Raw genomic sequence first — 24,202 nt, 5'->3', positions numbered from 1 at the left:
GTTCAGAGAAATGCTTATGTTTCTAGCTCCTAACAATACAAAAACAATACACACAATACACACAACCCCCCTCAAAAAAGAAATGTTTTAAATTAAGAAATAGCAGAACGAGTAATGTCCGGAATATATATACAGTAACAGTCAAAAGTTTGGACACACCTACCCATTCAAGGTGTTTTACCATTTTTTAAAACTACTTTCTACATTGTAGAATAATAGTGAAGACATCAAAACTATGAAATAGCACATATGGAATCATGTAGTATCCAAAAAAGTGTTAAACAACTCAAAATATATTTGATATTCTTTAAAGTAGCCACCTTTTGCCTTGATGACAGCTTTGCACACTCTCCATCCTCTAGAGAGAGACCTAAACCTGGGTACCAGGACGAAGGGACCTTCCAAAGGGTGGAACCTCCTGGGGTTGGTCAGTGAAGATATAATAGTGGAGTCTGAGCCCAACAAAATACTTCTGCCCTGCTGTTGCCAAAAATGTATCAAGGAAGCGAATGTACCTGCCAATCAGAGGTGTTCAATAAGTGAAGTTTCAATAAGAAAAGCAGGTATTATCATTTGTTTTTGAATTCATCAATCTCTCTTCAACAATGAAAACCAAAAGTTGCTATAGTGAGGTTTAGGGTTGGTCATTAATGTCTGGATTGAAGGTGCCCTCCAAGATGATAGGTGCCAACCACAGCATCACTGTCAGAAGGTCTGCTCTCCTGCAGTGTATAAGGAAGTCATATACAGAGATTCATGATCATGGAAAACACTCTCTTTTACATTTGGCATATTGCTTTTCTTTTTCTATTAGTTTTTGGGAATTGATAATTGTATGTTTGCGAACAGAGTGAATACCTTTGATTCGTCATTGTGGGCTTTGTTGAGACATGTCTAAAAAGAAAATGGTTGATTTCATTCCAATAATGGAAATGAGGTGTTGTATTACAGAAAAGGAGTCCACTAATGACTCATCCATCAGGGGACGTGACCTCTACTTGTATTTGTCTCCAGGTTTCTTGGACATCCATTTTGTTTCCTTGCCCAATGACCGATTGATGCCTGACTGAAAAATGTCAATGATGGCCATAGTGCTTGAATGTTAAGCATATCATTTATTGGAAGAGAAAGTTGAGAAGGGAACTCCACACTCAGGTGTTATAGCGTGTCCCCTATGAGTGCACACTTACCCTGTAGTAGTTGAAGAGATTTCAGATGAGTGATGCTGTTGGGCTATAAGAGAGAGTAGTATTGTACCTGCTGAGGATGCAGTCTCTGTTTCAGAGTTGGCCACATACCCACACAGTGAAGTTAGTGTTGCTAATTCAAAATTCTTTACTCATGCTGAATGTTAACAGCCATACCTAAAAGTCGACCAAACAAACATAATTCATTCAATTTAAAATGAACGTTGTCCCTCACCACTAATAACTTAGTATCAGTAGACCACTTTTCCTTCAAGTGCAAGATCTGTGTGCTCACTTACTAGTGTAGCTGGAGTCCTGATGGCTAACCACGAAGACCTAACAATGGTGGAAAAAATACCCCATTGTCATACTTGAATAAAAGTAAAGATACCTTAATAGAAAAGGGCTCAAGTAAAAGTGAAAGTCAACCAGTAAAATACAAATTAAGTAAAAGTCTTAAAGTATCTGGTTTTAAATATACTTAAGTATCAAAAGTAAATGCAATTGCTAAAATATACTTAATTATCAAAAGTCAAAGTAGGAGTATAAATTAGTATAAAACATTTAAAATTCCTTATTTTAAGCATAACAGATGGCACAATTAAGACAAAAATATGGATAGCCAAAGGCACACTCCAACACTCTGACATCATTTACAAATGAAGCATTTGTGTTTAAGGAGTTTGCCAGATCAGAGGCAGGAGGGATGACCAGGGATGTTATCTTGATAAGTGTGTGAATTGGGTCTTTTTCCTTTTCTGCTTTCAAAATGCAAAGAGTACTTTTGGGTGTCAGGGAAAAGTACATTATTTTCTTTAGGAATGTAGTGAAGTAAGTGTAAAAGTTGTCAAAAATATAAATAGTAAAGTAAATTACATATACCCCCCCCAAAAAACTACTTAAGTAGCAGTTTAAAGCATTTTTACTGAAGTACTTTACACAACTAAGACCTAACTTGTCATGTTTCTGTTAATGAGCAAACATTTACATTTTGAATTAGTAGGCTCTCTATCATATACATTTTATAGAACCAAAATGGGTCACAAGCACAAAATAATTCCAACTGCGGTGCTCTTCTTCCGTTGAGGATTTGACGTGTATCAATCCTATATTGTGCTCCACAGCTCTGTCCTCTAATATCATTGGCTGCTAAAACCCAGAGCTGGGAAGACGTTGATTTTGGATATGGGTTTTTACATTCCATATGCAGTTTCAAACAGAATTTCATGACGAATATCCAGATCTGATTTCACTTACATAGCAGGCTTGTGACGCACAGTATAAGGATACGTATAAAATCATAATAGTGTAGTATCAACGCCACGATTTCATGTTGTGCGAGCTAAAATGATCAACTAATATATCAATGCAGCTCTTGCAACTGTACATGTTTTGTTATAGACATTTGATAAGGGATTAATGATAATGCTCTTGTTCGTGATCTCAAGATCCAATATAATAAGAAGTGCCTAAAACTATGTTACATAAATGTGTTCCCCCGGGAAATATTATATTCACGTGTTAGAGAGAGCGAGTGTGTGTGTTGCGATAAAACCCTGGAGTCAAATGATTGAACTTTCAAACTTTCACGCTTTCTTCCTTCAACTGTCTTTATCCAATGGAATCAGGAACATCATCCTAATCTTCTAACAGTCACATTCTCAGAAAGGTTTACAGTAGTAAAAAGCTCATCATGGGTCATTTTCTTTAGAATGATAACGTTTACTTAGAACAAAAATAACAATTTCTACCAAAAATATTCAAACAATGTTAATATACAATAGTCATATACTTCCTTTGAAATATACATAGATTTGTTCAATTTGGATAGGTCATACTCCCTCTCTTTGCTTCATGATTTCCATGCAACAATTGATTCTCCACCACAAGCCACTGAAACATCAACTCTGATTAAAACATGTTTTACTCATATTTCCCACACTCTTTTCAGTTCAATGATGGGTTGCCAGGAAACAAAACAGGCTATGCAGCAAAGTAAGGAAACGTGAATTTGAGAGTAAGAGAAACTTGGCATTAGTAGGCCTCAGCAATGATTACAACCATCTCCGTTCAGAAAACAAGTTGGCTAAGTGCAGTATTTCAGTGAGAACAAACTTAGATGTACGACAAGAAGGAAAACAACTGTTTCATAAAGAATACTCTTTGCTCTTTAAACTTTTCTTAGATAGTGATTATTATTATTTTTTTGGTATACATTCTTTCAGCACTGGCTTTCAGAATGAGAGCCAGAGAGGAACTCTCTCTTTGTTTCATTGTGGCGAGGCGACGAGAGGCTTGGCGCCCCGCAAACAATGTTTCAGAATGCAACGGCACCGTGAGACTGAGGTTAGCGCGGCGGGTGGAGGGTCCCAATACTACAGCCAGGTGTGCTCCAGCTGTCCTGGTTGTGGCTCAGCAAGCAGTGACTATTCTAAGCAGGGCGTTGGCTAGAAGGCAGCTCAGCATGGCGGCCAGGCTGACGTAGGAGGCAGAGGCACCGCTGCAGCCCCTCTCTCCCTCGCAGAGCAGCTGCTCACACAGCACCCCCTTATACTCTGGCAGACACAGACACTTCTGGTTCTGGAAGCAGGTGCCTCCATTCTGGCACAGCAGGAACTCATCATCGCAGACGTTGGCTACGCGATGAGACAGGGAGGAGATGGAGAGGGAGGGAGGAAACAAAGGGAATAGGATCAGTGTGAACACTGAATGACTCAAGCCTAGAGTCGCTGAAGGACACCCTGAGAAACGTTCACTGGTTTTGCCCAAGAGTACTATACATTAACAAGACACCTGTTTTGACCTTACCTGTACGGTTGACATTTTCTGTTGAAGGACTGATTATACAGTGAAGCTTGCCAGATTGTTACATGACCTTGAAAGGACTCATGGAGCTCACTGTGCATTGATTCCCATTCAATTGGCAAACTGCTCAACTGTAGGCTACTGGTCTTAACTTTACCTTTCATTTAACTTCACCTTCACACACTCACGCACACCCCGACTTACGGGAGCAACCTTGTCTCCAGCTGTATCCAGGCAGGCAGTCCTCACACTTCGGCCCAATGGAGCCATCTCTACACTGGCAGAACCCTGTGTCGTTGCAGCGAGCATGGAAGGATCCCAGCTGATTACAATTACACTCTGCAAAAAAGGGATTAACAACACATTACTGCTTTAGTGAGGGTAGAAATACAGTACATCTAAGATCAGTACTCATCAATCTAGCTGAAACAGCAGTTTCACTAGCCCTGGTCACATGTACCCATATAAAGATGAACAGGTCAGTGGTAGGCTATCCGTTTGATACTGACGATTCTATGAACATTTCATCTCTTTACCTGAAGGGAAAATGTAGGTGTTGTCGGTTTTGACTTGTTCCCTAAGGCGTCGCTCTCACCCTGAGGAAACTATGACAGCATGAGGCATTGCTTTACTATCTCTCTCTAATACCTGCTTCAAGCCATGTTCTCTAGTGTATGTCTTGTTTTCCGCCTGAAGACTACAGGCCCAATTCACAGCTGTGTCTTATAACACTGGCACTGAATTCTGTGGCAAACCTATTTGGATAAAATGTCATACAATGTGTGTTTTAAGAGTTCAGCTGACGTCATTGTTTAATCATTGAGAAAAAATATCAGCTTTGCCCAAGCGGAAACTGTTAAAACAGGGTTGTGTTCATTTGGCACCAAACAGAATAACTTCCCAAGTAAGAAATGCTGATTTTTGTTTCTGTTGCAAAACATTGTCTGTTGCATGTCCAAATGAACACGACCCAGTTGTGTTTGAGTGAGCCTCCAGTAGGTGTCAGTATGCCATTGTGTCATTCCTGCTCGGTACTGTGCTGTGGTAGTGCAATGGTATGTGTAGTGGTATTTGTGTAGTAAAATGTTACTACACTGATGAATGGCTCTGATATTACTTTAAGGTAAACATAATAATGGGTTTAAAAAAGGTAAGACTATTTATTATAAATGTGTATAAAAATCAGTAATTAAACCATTAAAACTCATTGGTTGAAATTGTCATTTTCTTGCTGTCCAAATAAATAGTTTATAAATGCACCCGAATGTTACATGATGTTTCAAATTGTTGATTGTTAAATGCAATTTTGGCACTGGCTGTATTCTTTGAGTGTACAGTGACTTTCACCTTACCCAATGATAAGTGGGGAGTGGAATAGGATGCATGGGGACCACCAAACACAATTCTAATATGTATGGCAGAAGATATGTGAAAGTACACTTACACTTGACCTCTTTATATCCTGCATGTGTAATTGTAATTCCTTAGCATTTTTTATAAAGGCTGCTATGGTATGAATGCTTATGTTTTCAAAGCATTTCTAAATAAATGATCAGCTAAGCTTCTACGATTCTCTTTAGCCGTTAGCATGGTCGAAGGATCGTGCTTTTAATCCTGTTGAGCTACAACGGGGTCATACAGGAGACACGTCACAGAGGTTTGCAGGTAATTAGTAGGGATTGAAGGCAATACAAAAATGATAAGCTGTCTTGTTATGCCTTTATCAACGTCTTCATCCACCTTTTCCACCGTGCATATCCATGTGTAAATGTTCATGAAGAAAGTCAGTGCTGTATGTGTGGACATGTCAGGGAGGGGCAAACGGATTAAACTTTTCATAGCTGTTTATAGTGAGTGCGTTTAGGGTGGAGTTTGCGTGGTGAGACAGCGAGGAGAGATCCTAACTGACCTATACAAACGTTCTCATCGTCCAGCTCGGCAGAGACATTCCGGAAGAATCCCAGTCGGCAGTGCTGACAGTTCTGCCCCCTAGTGTTGTGTTTACAGCTGACGCAAGTCACGATGTTGATAAAGTCAATATAACTGCAGCGGTTCGAGTGGCCATAGCACTCGCAGTCTGACAGGGGGGGGGAAGAGCAGAGTAGGGTTAGTACAAGGTGCTGGAGGATGAGGAAGAGGAAGAGGAGGAATGGAGTCCTATTCAATGCAGAGGTAGCACTCAAAGAGATTTAGGTATACCCCAAAACTGTTTCACTCATCATACAAAAGCCAAATAGGCAAGACATAGCAAGCTCCATAGAGCTGAAGTATGCTGAGTTCAGAAACCAGTTCCTGACTTTGTGGCCCCATGGGAAATCACTTGACCTCAATAAGCTCAAATCTGCCGTATTCAACCAGCTAACAATCAGGCCTCTGAATACTGCACATTGATTTACCAAGGGATAAAAACAATTGGTAGAGCAAATACACCAAGGTGTCAATTTAGTTTGCATTATATATTTTTTCAATTGATTCATTGATTTACACCTAATTAAAATATAATATATATCCGTTTGATACAATATATATCCGTTTGATACATTAGCATTAAAAACAATTTTATTCAGATTCTTGTAGTATGATGGAACAAACTCCTAAAGCATTATAAGCTTCATTGTGACATCATCATATATATATATATAATGTCACAATGAAGCTTATAATGCTTTAGGAGTTTGTTCCATCATACTACAAGAATCTGAATAAAATTGTTTTTAATGCTAATGTACAAGATGATTTAGCTGACAGTTTAGTTATTTAATCAGGCATCATGTTACATCTCTTTGCTTAGAGGGGATTCATTATTGACACGCTATTTAAAAAAGATGCTGCTGGTGTAATATGAAGACCTGCTGTACCACAGAGTAGAGCAGTGGGACGGGGGGGGGGACAGGGGGGGGGCAAAAACAGCTTATCACAAATGAATGGGCCTATTACCCTACAGATTGTTGAAAGAATGGCCACTGTCTCACAAAGGAATCCACAGTTAACACAGTCATCCACACAAATGACACTATACAATCCGTTGCGACACAGACCCTATAGGTTCTGAGATTTCATTACAAGTTCACAATAAAAAGGTAATGACAGTAATACTATAAATGGAGGGGAAATAAGTTGCTTACCTTACGAAGCAAACAAAACCCAAACGTGCAACATAGAAACGCATGGGGAAAAAAACAAAAAGACAAATGAATGAAGGAAAAAGACTGGACAAACTTTGGTCATTTTTCCACAGTTCTCTAGTCCAAACAGATTCAAAGCTTCAGTGTGGTAAATCATGTCTTACCTTGAAACTGGACGTATGCAACCTTAGACTCGCTGTATTTGGACCCACCAGGAATCAACAGTTTTACAACCGCTTGGGAAATAAAGGATCTATTTAACTGTGTTATAGATAATACTAACATGCCAATGTGTACAAGCCTCTACTACACAGTGTCTGAAATATCATGGCTACTAAAATATACAATTGATGCCAAAGGAATCCTGAAACACAATAGGGTGCCAACTGCTCAGACATCTGGCATGATTCACAGAGAAAGACCTCATACATTCCATAAACCATTGAAATCTACACATTAACACACAGTATTGTATATTACCACAACGTTTAGTCATTCACAAAGTGTAGATATTCATTCCTCTACAAGAACAACATCTCAGTCCCATTCAGACAATCCATCTCACCAGCAATAAAATGCCTACCTGGGTTGTGTTTATTAGGGAAACGTAACAATTATTTTATTTTAACATTTAAACATAACACGAAATGAGCTTCAGTCCGTTTCTCCCGTTTAGTGCCAAATCAACTGATTGGAATCATAGTCCATAGCAAAGATGTTAAGTTTGCAATACTGGTTCAGCTACAGCTGATGAGTGGAGTCTGAGTGGTGACAGAATCACCCACACAATACTATGTGGCATATTCTGTACCACATGATCCTTGTCAACAACAAAAATACATTAGCTGCTCTAGGTTTGACAAAACACACAGACGACTTCTAATGCTTGTCAGCAGCCTGGTGCTTTGAGTCAATAGCCTCCTGAAACCATGGATCAGGTATCCTACTGGGACCTGGGTTCATCCAAAAATGGCTTTTCCGCAACCTATTTTGTCCATCAATTATCTGTTTGCGCTCTGACACCCAGTGGGGATGTTTTCCTATAGCAACCAGGTGACTAACACTCCAACTTCAACCCCATTGAGTTGGTTCAGGGAATTCAACATGAATGGTAACTGACACCACTACAAATTTACATGCTAACGCTAATGTAAAGGACGTCACGCTGCTTGCTTAGCGAGTACCGCTCCCTCCTGATTCAGGCTTGAACCCGGGACCTCTGCCTCGCAAACAAACATGGCCGCCCTCCTGAAGCGTCTTACCCAGCTAGCTGTTCGGCAGCTCGAGTGGAGTTTCACAGATCCCCATCTGCTACCTTCACCCCCCCAAATTCCCTCCACGGGGAACCCAGCATTGAGCTGAGCGCAACTGCAGATCTGAGTCAATTGGCACCATTGTAAAGGATGTCACGCTGCTTGCTTAACGACTACCGCTTCCTCCTGATTCAGCTCATATCAAGGCTTGAACCCAGGACCTCTGTCTCGCAAACACACATGACCCCCCTTCTGAAGTGTCTACCCAGTTGCTCCACCAAAAAGCTAACTGTTCAGCAGCTCAAGTGGATTCACTTCAGGCTGAGGAGTGAGTTTCACAGATCCCCATCTGTTTCCATAACAGAGTTGAGTTGTTGGATCATACTAAACTATTTTTAAATCTGACACAACTATATTTTGTAACACACACAACATACAGTACAAATACTACTAGACTACTGTTAATCAATATACCTTTTTTCTCATTGTCTTTCGTTTGAAAATATTTTTTTTTCTCTTTCTCTTCCTCTTTGCTTTCCCCTTTGGCTTCAGTTATGGGGGTAACTGTGTACACCGGAGAGATTGAGAGATCAGAAAAAAAGCAACTTCAAACTTTTGACTCAGTCTTTATTCATGCTGAATGACCCTTTAGATAATGGCTTTGTCAAATGGTTGAGACAATAAGGCAACAGCTCGTGTAAAGGTCATAAAACCTTACTGACACAACTGCCTATTAGCAGCATATAGACTGCATACACAACTGTACATTAGAGGATAACATTGTTCATTCTAAATATACCACTGGGCAAATATTGGTTAATTCAACGTTGGCTCCACATAATTTTAGCAAAAAATATTCTATGTCATGTTGTTGAATCAATATAGAAAACTGATTGGTCAACCAAATATAAAATCAAAACTAGACGTTGAAATTACTTCTGTGCCCAGTGGGATGGTTCCTTCAATATTTGCAGTTTTACCATAGTTTACTGATGGAATATTCATACACTTGTAAATGAAAAAAATAAGGGGGTATTGTTGCTATATCACGGTGTACCTTTTTCCTCTTTAACATTTTCTTCTTTATTTCCCACTTTCTCACCGACCCCAGCATCAGGCATTGGAGCAGCAGCATCAGGAGCTGGTCCTGAATCAGGAGCTGAATCAATTGAATCAAGAGCTGGATAAATTGAATCAGGAGCTGGTCCTGCATCAGGGGCTGGATCAACAGCATCATCAGGAGCTGGATCAACTGTATCAGGAGCTGGATCAACTGAATCAGGAAATGAATCAACTGAATCAAGAGCTGGTCCTACATCAGGAGCTGGATAAACTGAATCAGGAACTGGTCCAACACCAGCAGCTGTATCTACAGCATCAGGAGATGGTCCTGCATCAGGAGCTGGATCAACTGAATCAGGAAATGAATCAACTGAATCAAGAGCAGGTCCTACATCAGGAGCTGGATCAACTGAATCAGGAACTGGTCCTACATCAGGAGATGGGGTAGCAGGATCAGGAGCTGCTGAAGATGAGTCTGGAGCTGTAGTAGCTACGACAGGTGCCAGGGTAGCAGCATCAGATGTTGAGGTATCTGTGTCAGGTGCTGGAGTAGATTTGTCTGGAGCTTGGGTGGTGTCTCCACCCAGTGTACGGGAAAGAGGATCAGGTGCTGAGGAAACCGTGTCGGAAGTTGGAGGAACTGCTTGAGGTGTTGAAGGAGCTTCATCAGGTCGTGAGGTCAGTCCATCAGATACTGAAGTAGCCACGTCAGAGGCAGGTGTATCTCCCTCAGATGCTGGAATAAATGTATCATCAGGGGGTGAGGTAAATCCATCTGTTGGTGGTGTTACTACATCAGATGCTGGAGTAACTGTGTCCGATGCCAGAAAGGGCACACCAGATGTTGAAGTGAATACATCAGATGCTGAAGTAATAGTGCCATAAGTTGTGGTAAATATATCAGATGTTGAAGTCATTGTGTCAAATATTGTAGTACTTGAGTCAGATACAGTTAGAAATGTAGTACTTGTGTAAAATGTTGTGATACTTGTGTCTGATACTGTGGTGGTTGTGTCAAATGTTGTGGTACTTGTGTCAAATGTTGTGGTACTTGTGTCAACTGTGCTAGTACTAGTGACAGAAGGTGTAATACTAATGTCAAATAGTGTAGTAATTGTGTCAAATATTGTAGTACTTCTCTCAGTTGTTGTTGAACTTGTGTCAAATGTAATACTTGTGTCAGATGCTGTAGTACTTGTGTCAGATGCTGTGGTACTTGTGTCAGATGTTGTAGTACTTGTGTCAGATGCTGTGGTACTTGTGTCAGATGCTGTGGTACTTGTGTCAGATGCTGTGGTACTTGTGTCAGATGCTGTGGTACTTGTGTCAGATGCTGTGGTACTTGTGTCAGATGCTGTGGTACTTGTGTCAGATGCTGTGGTACTTGTGTCAGATGCTGTGGTACTTGTGTCAGATGCTGTGGTACTTGTGTCAGATGCTGTGGTACTTGTGTCAGATGCTGTGGTACTTGTGTCAGATGCTTTGGTACTTGTGTCAGATGTAGTAGTACTTGTTTCAGATGTAGTAGTACTTGTTTCAGATGTTGTAGTACTTGTTTCAGATGTTGTAGTACTTGTTTCAGATGTAGCCGTACTTGTGTCAGATGTAGTAGTACTTGTGTCAGATGCTGTGGTACTGGTGTCAGAAGTCACTGTGTAAGAAGTCGTTGTGCTGTCAGGTGTGAGAGTAAATCCAACTGATGTTGGAGTGGTTGCATCAGATGATGGTGTGACTGAGTCAGATGTGGGATCAGCTGCATCAGATGATTCAGTAACTGCAATTGTGTACAGAAAAAAATCACACCAATCAGTTGTTAAGATGGCATACTAACCACTGCACCGCTATATTTATAATATTTTGATGTTGGCTCGCTGGCATCGTCTTGTGATATCTACAGCATTCAACTTTCCCCTATTTCTGTCAGTATCAGTAGAAATGGATACCCCATGCCCAGATATCATCACTTCCCCTGCATCTGCCCTGTGGCTACTCCTCAAGGACACGGCTCCGTGCCTCCATCCTGTTATGGTTTCATGTATCTATCTACTGTATCTATCTCCACAGGCTCCGTAACTTGCCTGGTTTGCTCTCCCTTACCACGACCTGTCATCTCCCGGCTTGTGAAATATTTAGCAGCTGTTCATTCAATTGGTATTCAGAAATAGATCAGAAAAGGCTTGAGCTTTGGCCCCCAGCACCAGTATTGCTGGCTCGATGCTGTGCTCCAGAAAAAGATGATGCTACACAAATGATAGCGTTTTTGAATGATTTATCGCTCCTGGCTGCTGATTGTGTCCAGTGGCAGCACTTTCCTTGTGAACAGTGGATATCATCAGACCCTTGCTCGGCAGGAGGAAGGCGGTAAGAGAGCAACAAACAGAATGACCATTTGATTCAAAAGTCCAGCGCCACAAAGCACTTTGGTGCCATTCTATCGCAGGTGGTGTGAAATGTTCTGTTGCATTCCTTTTCCTATCAAACATTCCCGAGGGAATCAAAGTAGGCAGTTTAATCTGTGTTCTGGAAAGCTCTGGGATGAACTCAACATGCTGCCAGAGCCTGAGGGATAGTGAGCCTGCTGGGTATTTTATCTTCCAAACAAGAGAGTAGAAAACACTTGGCCAACTTCTCACCTTCTGTAAAAAAAAATTTTACCCAAAACGTCTCTGTCAATAGACCAAAACACAGAATGGAATGATATCATGACTTAAACTTTTTTTTATCATTGGTCCTCTCAAAGTATGCATTCCATACTCTCCAAACACCCCAATTCACTCCCACATTCACTGTCTCTTTAATGTAGCATTTGTACAGTGAATACAACAGCAAAGCTCTGTTCTAATACTCCAACCTGGCACTGAGGGACACTACTAAGCTAGTAGCTGGCACCAGACAGGGAATCCTAAAGTGTAAGTAGCCTAGCACATGGAGATGTTAAGAGGTCAGTAATCATGGCCCTTATACCATACCTTGCCTTCAGGACTACTTTAGCCCAGTAATCATGTTTAATCTCTTTACCCCTGTGCAACCTCTGGGGAGAATAAGGCACTCTATGGCCTCTGGCAGACCTGATTCACACTGGGAGAGGTTAATAGGGGTAAATATGACAGTCTACAGGCTTCTTTGGGTTTCCTCTGCCAAACAATGAAGACGTTTTGTTTCTCCTGCTGGTCTCTCTTACGCGTCTGTTTCAAGGACCCAGTGCGTCACTTGACTGTTCCCATTAAACCACAGTTTATTCTGCTGTTAACCCCTGGTCTCAGTTTTGCTTACAGGCAAGACGGTTTAAAACAGATGGTTTACGAGACACAGATTGTGAGACGGACAAAGTGTTTTAGTAGGAGTAAGATCACAAACACTACTACACCACTGTGCTCAGTTCATCATTTGTGTCCCGTCTTGTATTGCTCTCATTAGTTAACACGGATGAAGCACAACAATCAACTTTTCTATTACTACATCAATGTAAAATTGCTAGTCAGTTATGATGTTTTATGGTATCATAACCCAGGTTTGCTTTGCTATTCTTATAGTCCCAAACTTTTGTAAAATGTACTAAATGATTAAGTCACAGAAAATCCATGTGACCATCGATATGTCCAAAGTGGATGTGTTTCAAGAATAGTCTAACCAATATTCATACATTTAGATCCCTGAACAATATCAAAAGACATTTGGAGAAAAAAGTATTATTTGAGGTGTTAAAGCTCATGTAGTGTAAGGGTGAGAGGTCAGAGGTCAGTGATTCCTCTGGTGTTTCAGGGTACTTACCTTTCGGCTGCGCTCTCACTGTGGTTGTGGGGGGATTTACCTCCATTGGGGGCAAGTTCACTGTGGTTAAGGATGGACTGTCTGTCTGGTCGGGACTGGCAGAGACTGGCACAGTGTCTGACATGCTGGCTGGAAGAGTGGCTGGTATCGTGGCTGGCACAGACGTTTGATCTGTTGCCAGAAGCAGCACTTGAGGGAGCAATTGGAAAGCATTTACTGAGCCAGCAATGAGGTAATTTAGGTAATTGAGAGGTTTATTGCATTTACACACCAATGCTCTCCAGATGTTGTCTAGCATCATAGACAAACATGCTGTATATATAGTCTTTTCTACAAAAAATCTATTCTACAAAACCACTGAGACTAATCTAAGTGTGGGTACTAAAAATGCCTAGACTAATAAAAGGAGTTTGCATTGATATACAGTTTGAGGTGATCAGACTTTACACATACAGTGGGGAGGACAAGTATTTGATATACTGCCGATTTTGCAGGTTTTCCTACTTACAAAGCATGTAGAGGTCTGTAATTCTTATCATAGGTACACTTCAACTGTGAGAGACTGAATCTAAAACAAAAATCCAGAAAATCACATTGTATGATTTTTAAGTAATTAATTTGCATTTTATTGCATGACATAAGTATTTGATCACCTACCAACCAGTAATAATTCCGGCTCTCACAGACCTGTTAGTTTTTCTTTAAGAAGCCCTCCTGTTCTCCACTCATTACCTGTATTAACTGCACCTGTTTGAACTCGTTACCTGTATAAAAGACACCTGTCCACACACTCGATCAAACAGACTCCAACCTCTCCACAATGGCCAAGACCAAAGAGCTGTTTAAGGACATCCGGGTTAAATTGTAGACCTGCAGAAGGCTGGGATGGGCTACAGGACAATAGGCAAGCAGCTTGGTGAGAAGGCAACAACTGTTGGCGCAATTATTAGAAAATGGAAGAAGTTCAAGATGATGGTCAATCGACCTCGGTCTGGGGCTCCATGCAAGATCTCACCTCGTAGGGCATCAATAATCATGGGGAAGGTGAGGGATCAGCCCAGAACTACACGGCAGGACCTGGTCAATGACCTGAAGAGAGCTGGGACCACAGTCTCAAAGAAAACCATTAGTAACACACTACGCCGTCATGGATTAAAATCCTGCAGCGCACGCAAGGTCCCCCTGCTCAAGCCAGCGCATGTCCAGGCCCATCTGAAGTTTGCCAATGACCATCTGGATGATCCAGAGGAGGAATGGGAGAAGGTCATGTGGTCTGATGAGACAAAAATAGAGCTTTTTAGTCTAAACTCCATTCGCCGTGTTTGGAGGAAGAAGAAGGATGAGTACAACCCCAAGAACACCATCCCAACTGTGAAGCATGGAGGTGGAAACATCATTCTTTGGGGATGCTTTTCTGCAAAGGGAACTGGACGACTGCACCGTATTGAGGGGAGGATGGATGGGGCCATGTATCGCGAGATCTTGGCCAACAACCTCCTTCCCTCAGTAAGAGCATTGAAGATGGGTCGTGGCTGGGTCTTCCAGCATGACAACGAGCCAGGGCAACTAAGGAGTGGCTCCGTAAGAAGCATCTCAAGGTCCTGGAGTGGCCTAGCCAGTCTCCAGACCTGAACCCAATAGAAAATCTTTGGAGGGAGCTGAAAGCCCGTATTGCCCAGTGACAGCCCCAAACCCTGAAGGATCTGGAGAAGGTCTGTATGGAGGAGTGATCTCTGTAATTGCAAACAAAGGTTTTTGTACCAACTATTAAGTTCTGCTTTTCTGATGTATCAAATACTTATGTCATGCAATAAAATGCAAATGATTTACTTAAAAATCATACAATGTCATACAATGTTAGATTCCGTCTCTCACAGTTGAAGTGTACCTATGATACAAATTACAGACCTCTACATGCTTTGTAAGTAAGAAAACCTGCAAAATCGGCAGTGTATCAAATACTTGTTCTCCGCACTGTACCACTAGCTACTACTACTACGTTACCTACTATCAAATGCCTAATGCCTAGTGTTCATCTCACTAGTTTCCAACCTGGTGTGTCAGTTAGGGAGTCACTGAGCTTTGTGCTGGATGTGGGACCCACCACAGCTGTCACTATGTCAGTGAAGGTGGTGATGTCTGTTTGGCACAGAAGACACATCGGGGTCATACAGTATCTCGTTAGGGTCTGATGTTCTGAAGTATTCTAACAATGAATGCTAAGCTTCTAACAAAAACAAAGGTCCATTGGCTGAGAGACAGAAATACAGGCACATAGAAAAGCATGCACGCACTAATAAACACATGAGCAAGTACTCTAGTAAACACGCCGACACACACGCCGCTCTCACACACACACAAATCTTTGCCCTTGCCAAATAACCAAATCATGTTTTCATTCTCCCGTATGCCCAATATTTAAATCACACTAATATTATGCGGCAACGTGCTTCAGGTGTAGCGTAAAGTGTAGAGTCTCCCTGTAGTGAGCGACTCGGCCTCCTCCTGCAGATGGGCGCATTGGGATTCAGCGGGGCGCACTTGGAACAGTGGGAGCTTTCCTGCTGTCTGGCATGCTGATGTTTTATTAAGGCTGTATCCCTCCCCAGTGGTTGATCATTAGCGCATGGCCAAAGGGACAAACTCCCAAATCAATCTTTACATAAAAAGAAACCCAATTATCGGCCGGGACAGGTTTTTACACGCTGGGTACCACACACACACACACACACAACCTCATATCATTAAGGAAATGCTTATGCATGTACTTTGGGACACTTGCTGAGGCATATCTTTGTGGCATCAATGTGGGGAATTCAAGTCGGTCATGTTCCGCTTTCTTCTGATCTGTATTTACATGTCTGAACACCATGGCTTTGTTAGGGTGTGGTAGTAGCCACGTTGAAACCTAATGAGTGCTGGAGGTGGATTTACCTTCGGGTAAACTATCTGGGCTACATTGGACCCACGTGTACGTCTGTGGAGCAGAGGTGGGCACTGAGGCAAGTCACAATGTACTGCAGCTGTGGGGTAACACGAAGTTACAGAGGTTGGGACATGTACAACCCCCCACCCTTTACCATCTGCCACAATGGCCAACCCAATTTAGAGAAGGTTTCCCAGAGAAGATCTGCTCCCTGATGAGACAGCTTGTTCATCTAGATCAGAGAGCACTCTCAGCCTCTTGATGGTGGAGTTACACTGTTGTGTGTGCATGTATGCAACCCAAGAGAAGCCTTGGGGTGGACATTGGCAGGTGATAATCACTGTTCATAATAATATTCATTACAATCTAAGTCTGAACTTTTCCTGAATTTGTTGTAAATTGACCTGCCTGGTAAAAGAAAAATAAATAAAAAAAGATCAGCCCTCCAGGTTGAGAAAAGGCTGCCTTGGTACTTTGGGCAGCCATTTTGACAAACAAGCAGGTGAGAATGAGTGAGAATTGTCTAAAGAACAAGCATGCTGAATAAATATGGAACCTTTTATTTATTTTTACTGAAAAGCACCTTAAGTGGATGCTGCCTAGAAGCCGCTATCATCAATGTTGAGCACATTCATAACTCTGTACTCAGTAGATGACTGTTTTCAAATATCCCTCTGATACTTGTGACACTGCAGAGAAAGGCACTCATAAAGAACCATGACCTTTCCTCTTCCATAGTAATATTGAGAATATTCCAGAATTCATCAGGACAAATGCCTAGTGACACATCTATAGGCTTCCAATGATGAAATAAAAAAATTACAAATTTCATCCCTTTCATCCCATAGAATAGTTCAAGCTATCATGAACATTTTAAGCATAGGCCAGGTAATCTCTGACTAAAACGGTAACTGAACCCATGGCGTTATAAAGACCCATCTCAGCGAAATGGACAACTGACCCTGTAGTGCTCCACTGTGGACAACAGTGTATCACTTTCGCTGTGTAGAGTAGCTGACTCCACAGTACCCTGTCCTAAGCTGTTTCAGTGGGGATGGTCCTTAGATTTAAGTGCACTTTACAAACTAAGGGCTCGATTCAATCCATAACGTGGAAGTATCAAGGAAGATCCGCATTAAAATGTAATGGTAATTTCCGATTGAGCAGACACACCATGAATGCAGTGTCCTCAAGCGCAGAAACATTGCCTTTAAATTTCAATCCAGCTAAAAGCAGACCTTCCGCGATATTTTGGGAATACGGATTGAATCCAGCCCCTCTTCCATACTAAAACTGAGCACAAACACAGCTTGCTTGACGCATTTGGTGGATATGAGATGCAAAGAATTTCTCTCTTTGTCAGAGACCTGAACAAAACAAATTTGGAAATGTAAATACCTTCAGAAATTATTCATAACCCTCGACTTACTGCACATTTTGTTGTGTTACAGCCTGAATTCAAAATGGATTAAAAAAATAGATATTCTCACCCATCTACACACAATACCCTATAATTACAAAGGGAAAACATGTTTTTATTCATATGATAGGTAAGATATACAAAACCTTGCGGAGAGCCTATCCAACTGACAACCTCATAGAAAAAAATGCACTGCTCAAAAAAATAAATGGAACACTTAAACAACACAATGTAACTCCAAGTCAATCACACTTCTGTGAAATCAAACTGTCCACTTAGGAAGCAACACTGACAATACATTTCACATGCTGTTGTGCAAATGGAATAGACAACAGGTGGAAATTATAGGCAATTAGCAAGACACCCCCAATAAAGGAGTGGTTCTGCAGGTGATAACCATAGACCACTTCTCAGTTCCTATGCTTCCTGGCTGATGTTTTGGTCACTTTTGAATGCTGGCGGTGATTTCACTCTAGTGGTAGCATTAAACGGAGTCTACTACCCACACAAGTGGCTCAGGTAGTGCAGCTCATCCAGGATGGCACATCAATGTGAGCTGTGGCAAGAAGGTTTGCTGTGTCTGTCAGCGTAGTTTTCAGAGCATGGAGGCGCTACCAGGAGACAGGCCAGTACATCAGGAGACGTGGAGGAGGCCGTAGGAGGGCAACAACCCAGCAGCAGGACCGCTACCTCCACCTTTGTGCAAGGAGGAGCACTGCCAGAGCCCTGCAAAATGACCTCCAGCAGGCCACAAATGGGCATGTGTCTGCTCAAACAGTCAGAAACAGACTCCATGAGGGTGGTATGAGGGCCCGACGTCCACAGGAGGGGGTTGTGCTTACAGCCCAACACAGCGCAGGACGTTTGGCATTTGCCAGAGAACACCAAGATTGGCAAATTTGCCACTGGCGCCATGTGCTCTTCACAGATGAAAGCAGGTTCACACTGAGCACATGTGACAGACGTGACAGTCTGGAGACGCCGTGGAGAACGTTCTGCTGCCTGCAACATCCTCCAGCATGACCAGTTTGGCGGTGGGTCATGGTCTTGGGTGGCATTTCTTTGGGGGGCCGCACAGCCCTCCATGTGCTCGCCAGAGGTAGCCTGACTGCCATTAGGTACCGAGATGAGATCCTCAGACCCCTTGTGAGACCATGTGCTGGTGCTGTTGGCCCTGGGTTCCTCCTAATGCAAGACAATGCTAGACCTCATGTGGCTGGAGTGTGTCAGCAGTTCCTGCAAGAGGAAGGCATTGATGCTATGGACTGGCCCGCCTGTTCCCCAGACCTGAATCCAATTGAGCACATCTGGGACATCATGTCTCGCTCCATCCACCAACGCCACATTGCACCACAGACTGCCCAGGAGTTGGCGGATGCTTTGGTCCAGGTCTGGGAGGAGATCCCTCAGGAGACCATCCACCACCTCATCAGGAGCATGCCCAGGCGTTGTAGGGAGGTCATACAGGCACGTGGAGGCCGCACACACTACTGAGCCTCATTTTGCCTTGTTTTACGGACATTACATCAAAGTTGGATCAGCCTGTAGTGTGGTTTTCCACTTTAATTTTGAGTGTGATTCCAAATCCAGACCTCCATGGGTTGATACATTTGATTTCCATTGATAATTTGTGTGTGATTTTGTTGTCAGCACATTCAACTATGTAAAGAAAAAAGTATTTAATAAGGATGTGTTATTTTAGTGTTCCCTTTATTTTTTTGAGCAGTGTATAAACCACTGGAACGAAGACTTAAAGAGAACTGATATTGGCACAAGATGGAGGGAATGTTGAAACATAACTAACAAAAATACATTTGACAAAAATGTACATTTTATGCAGTGCAATGTTTTGTATATCTGACCTTTTTAAAAAAATGTATGTATATTTCACCTTTATTTAACCAGGTAGGCTAGTTGAGAACAAGTTCTCATTTGCAACTGCGATCTGGCCAAGATAAAGCATAGCAATTCGACACATACAACACAGAGACACACATGGAATAAACAAAACATACAGTCAATAATACTGTAGAACAAAATAAAACAAAAAGTATATACAGTGAGTGCAAATGAGGTAAGATAATGGAGTTAAGGCAATAAATAGGCCATGGTGGCGAAGTAATTACAACATAGCAATTTAACACGAATGGTAGAGATACTGTGGTGCTGTCACGTCCTGACCTTAGTTCCTTTTTTATGTCTCTGTTTTAGTTTGGTCAGGGCGTGAGTTTGGGGTGGGCATTCTGTTTTTTGTTCTGTTTTCTATTTCTATGTGTTTGGCCTGGTATGGTTCCCAATCAGAGGCAGCTGGCAATTGTTGTCTCTGAATGAGAACCATACTTAGGCAGCCTGTTTTCCCACTATGGGTGTGGGTAGTTATTTTCTGGTTAGTGTTTGTTGCACCTGTCAGAACTGTTCAGTTAACGTTTTGTTGTTTTTGTTTGTGTATTCATTCTGGATTAAAAGTATTATGGATACCTACCACGCTGCACTTTGGTCCTCACCTTCTTCCACCAACGGTCGTTACAGGTGCAAAGGAGCAAGAAATAAATAAATACAATATGGGGATGGGTAGGTAGATAGATGTGCTGTTTACAGATGTGCTATGCACAGGTGCAGTGATCTGTGAGCTGCTCTGACAGCTGGTGCTTAAAGCTAGTGAGGGAGATATGAGTCTCCAGCTTCAGAGATTTTTGCAGTTCATTCCAGTCATTGGCAACAGAGATCTGGAAGAAAAGATGACCAAAGGAGGAATTGGCTTTGGGGGTGACCAGTGAGATATACCTGCTGGAGCACGTGCTAGTGGGTGCTGCTATGGTGACCAGTGAACTGAGATAAGGCGGGGCTTTACATAGCAGAGACTTGTAGATAACCTGTAGCCAGTGGGTTTGGCGACAAGTATGAAGCGAGGGCCAACCAACGAGAGTGTACAGGTCGCGGTGGTGGGTAGTGTATGGGGTAGTGTATAGGGCTACAGCTGGCACTGCAGTACAGCGCCCTTAACCACTGTGCCACCCGGGAGGCCCTGACAGGCCCTCCGATTTGACACACTGAACTCTATCATAGAAGTAGTTGGTAAACCAGGCAAGGCTATCATTTGAGAAACCAAGGCTGTCGAGTCTGCCAATAAGAATGTGGTGATTGACAGAGTGGAATGCCTTGGCCAGGTCGATGAATACTGCTGCACAGTAATGTCTCTTATCGATGGCAGTTATGATGTTGTTTAGGACCTTGAGCGTAGCTGAGGTGCACCCATGACCAGCTCTTACCCATCATATGAACATCCTTGTCTGACTCAAATAGGATTCCCTCAACATTGCTCTGATGTCCAAAAGATTTCAAATTGATATGTCTTAATTAAACTTAAGTTCCAGGACTACCTAATCTCTGTACCCCACACATACAATTATATGTAAAGTCCCTCAGTCAAGCAGTGAATTACAAACACTGATTCAACCATAAAGACCAGGGAGGTTTTCCAATGCTTTGCAAAAAAAGGCACCTATTGGTAGATGGGTAAAACTAAAAGCAGACATTGAATATCCTTTTGAGCATGGTGAAGTTATTAAATCACACTTTGGATGGTGTATCAATACACCCAGTCACTACAAAGATACAGGCGACCGTCCTAACTCAGTTGCTGGAGAGGAAGGAAATCGCTCAGAGATTTCACCATGATGCCAATGGTGCCTTAAACAGTTACAGAGCTATGTGCATTCGGAAAGTATTCAGATCCGTTGACTTTTTCCAGATTACTCTAAAAATCAATGAAATATAACATTTTCCTTATCAAGCTACACACAATACCCCATAATGACAAAGTGAAAACATGTTTCTAGACATTTTTACATATATATTTTTTTAAATAATAAAATAAATACCTAGCCGTGGTTAGAGCATTGGACTACTAACCTAAAGGTTGCAAGATCGAATCCCCGAGCTGACAAGGTACAAATCTGTCGTTCTGCCCCTGAACAAGGCAGTTAACCCACTGTTCCTAGGCCGTCATTGAAAATAAGAATTTGTTCTTAACTGACTTGCCTAGATAAATCAAAGTAAAATAAAACAAAAATAAAAAGTATTCAGACCTATTGCTATGAAATTCAGGTTCATCCTGTTTACATTGATCATCCTTGAAATGTTTCTACAACTTGGACTGAACCTGTCGTAAATTCAATTGATTGGACATGATTTAGAAAAGGCACACGCCTCTCTATATAAGGCCCCACAGTTGAAAGTGCATGTCAGAGCAAAATCTAAGCCATGAGGTCGAAGGAAATGTCCGTAGAGCTTGGAGACAGGATTGTGTCGAGGCACAGTTCTGGGGAAGGGTACCAAAACATTTCTGCAGCATTGAAGGTCCCAAAGAATAAAGTGGCCTCCATCATTCTTAGATGGAAGAAGTTTGGAACCACAAAGACTCTTCCTACAGCTGGCCACCCGGCCAAACTGAGCAATCGGAGGAGAAGCACCTTGGTCAGGGACGTGACCAAGAACTTGTTGGTCACTCTGACAGAGCTCTAGAGATACTCTGTGGAGATGGGAGAACCTTTCTGAAGCACAACCATCTCTGCAGCACTCCACCAATCAGGCCTTTATGGCAGAGTGGCCAGACGGACGCCACTCCTCAGTATAAGGCACATGACAGCCTACTTGGAGTTCCAAAGGACTCTCAGACCATGAGAAACAAGATTCTCTGGTCTGATGAAACCAGTGGCAGTCAAGTATGTTTATCCCTGTTTTGTTCTGTTTTCTCAACAGAATCGGCAGAATGAATACACCCCTGATGACTTGTAAACATAGTTCACTTTCATAGCAGCCATGTTGTATTCCTTCTCACATCCATGCGCTCTCCTCCTCTCACCTCTTCCCTTCGCTTGTGGATTTCAATGCACAACACATCAGCTGTATATGACCAGGCGAAAAAACTTTCCAAGCCAAACAGCCTACATCGTTGTCACCATATTAGCTAAAGTAAAGTCATAGTCAATATAGCTAATAGAACAAACGCGTTAGTAAACCTGCTACAATCAAGCAGTAACGTTACTGTGTATAGTCAGTACGCAGTTACACCGGTGGGCCCCGGTGGCAATACATTTGTGATACCAAAAGCTTACCTTGACCCAGTGTTGTGTTGAAAAGTCATAGCCAGCTAGCTAACATAGCATCCCTCTGTTTGAGCTGGATGTTTCAGTAGGCTAAACTAGCGGGCTGCATTTGCTAGCTAAGTAGGTGAAACTGAATGTGAAAAAAATGATAATCTCTTTCTATTTCTCTCTTGCTTCGGCCTTCATTTTAGAAGAAATTAATTTGTTAAAAACTGTTAAACTATTGTCTTTCTCTCTCTTTGAGTCAACTACTCACCACATTTTATACACTGCAGTGGTTTCAAGCTGTAGCTTATGCTTTCAGTACTAGATTCATTATCTGATTCTTTGATTGGGTGGACAACATGTCAGTTGATGCTGCTAGAGCTCTAATAGACTGGAGGACATCCTCCGGAAGTTGTCATAATTACTGTGTAAGTTTAGCAATGCTTTGTATTGAAGTCAATGTACCCAGAGGAGAACGGAAGCTAGGTGTCCTCCGGCGACACCACGGTGCTATCTTCCCGAGTGATGTTGAGGCTACTGCAGACCTTTGCAAAATAGAGTGTTTTAATCGGGTACTTGGTGACGTGAATATATTCGGTATAGTTTTATCTAAAAAGGATACATTTTAAAATATTTTACAAGGACATTTATGAAATTCACTGAGGAGGATGGTCCTCCCCTTCCTCTTCTGAAGCGCCTCAACTGGATGAAACCAAAAGAAACAACTCTTTGGCCTGAATGCCAAGCATCACGTCTGGAGGAAACCTGGCACCATCCCTACGGTGAAGCATGGCGGTGGCAGCATCATGCTGTTGGGATCTTTTACAGCATCATCGAGATAAGTCAGGATCGAGGGGAAAGATAAACAGAGCAATGTACAGAGTGCTCAGGACCTCAGACTGGGGTGAAGGTTCACCTTTCAACAGGACAACAACCCTAAGCACGCAGCCATGACAACGCAGGAGTGGCTTTGGGACAGGTCTCTGAATGTCCTTGAGTAGCCCAGACAGAACCCGGATTTGAACCCGATCTAACATCTTTGGAGAGACCTGAAAATAGCTGTGCAGCAACACTCCCCATCCAACCTGACAGAGCTTGAGAGGATCTGCAGAGAAGAATGGTGAGAAAATCCCCCAAAACAGGTGTGCCAAGCTTGTAGCGTCATACCCAAGAAGACTCGAGTCTGTAATCACTGCCAAAGGTGCTTCAACAAAGTACTGAGTAAAGGGTCTGAATACTTATGTAAATGTAATATTTCAGTTGACTTGTTATAAAATAAATTTGCAAACATTTCTAAAAACATGTTTTTGCTTCATCATTATAGGGCATTGTGTGTAGATTAATGAGGAAAAAAAGATATTTAATCAATTTTAGAATAAGGCTGTAACGTAACAAAATGTGGAAAAGGACAAGGGGTCTGAATGCTTTCCGAATGCACTGTAAACTAATGTATAGAATTTATTACATGAGACAGAATTCCCAAATTCTACAGCACAACGGCAGAGTCATGTCTTAAGTGTAAAACTAACAACGACTCAATAATACATGCCTTCTGGGAAG

General features: G+C 42.1%; 1 protein-coding gene across 4 annotated transcripts in view; it reads right to left on the bottom strand.

The window, feature by feature from the left end:
• Positions 1–2,783: 2,783 nt before the first annotated feature.
• The window catches only part of LOC112263308 (netrin-G2), a 54,564-nt gene continuing 33,145 nt past the window's right edge, over positions 2,784–24,202 (bottom strand). Inside the window, exons 7-14 of one of the 4 annotated variants that reach the window (XM_024439421.2) lie at positions 15,256–15,342; positions 13,204–13,392; positions 9,428–11,206; positions 8,845–8,934; positions 7,282–7,353; positions 5,902–6,069; positions 4,197–4,331; positions 2,784–3,823 (exon numbers count right to left, since the gene is read on the bottom strand). In XM_024439421.2, the coding sequence (XP_024295189.2) occupies positions 3,600–3,823; positions 4,197–4,331; positions 5,902–6,069; positions 7,282–7,353; positions 8,845–8,934; positions 9,428–11,206; positions 13,204–13,392; positions 15,256–15,342 (2,744 nt within the window). In that variant the 3' untranslated portion in view covers positions 2,784–3,599. Of the gene's footprint in view, positions 3,824–4,196; positions 4,332–5,901; positions 6,070–7,117; positions 7,354–8,844; positions 8,935–9,427; positions 11,207–13,203; positions 13,393–15,255; positions 15,343–24,202 lie in introns of those variants that run through there. The other 3 variants (XM_024439422.2, XR_002955476.2, XM_024439423.2) reach the window with 3 other exon arrangements.

Source organism: Oncorhynchus tshawytscha, linkage group LG12 (genome assembly GCF_018296145.1).
Source record: "Oncorhynchus tshawytscha isolate Ot180627B linkage group LG12, Otsh_v2.0, whole genome shotgun sequence".
NCBI lineage: Eukaryota > Metazoa > Chordata > Actinopteri > Salmoniformes > Salmonidae > Oncorhynchus > Oncorhynchus tshawytscha.
Note: the sequence above shows the minus strand (reverse complement) of the source record. Positions and strands in the feature narration are given on the sequence as shown.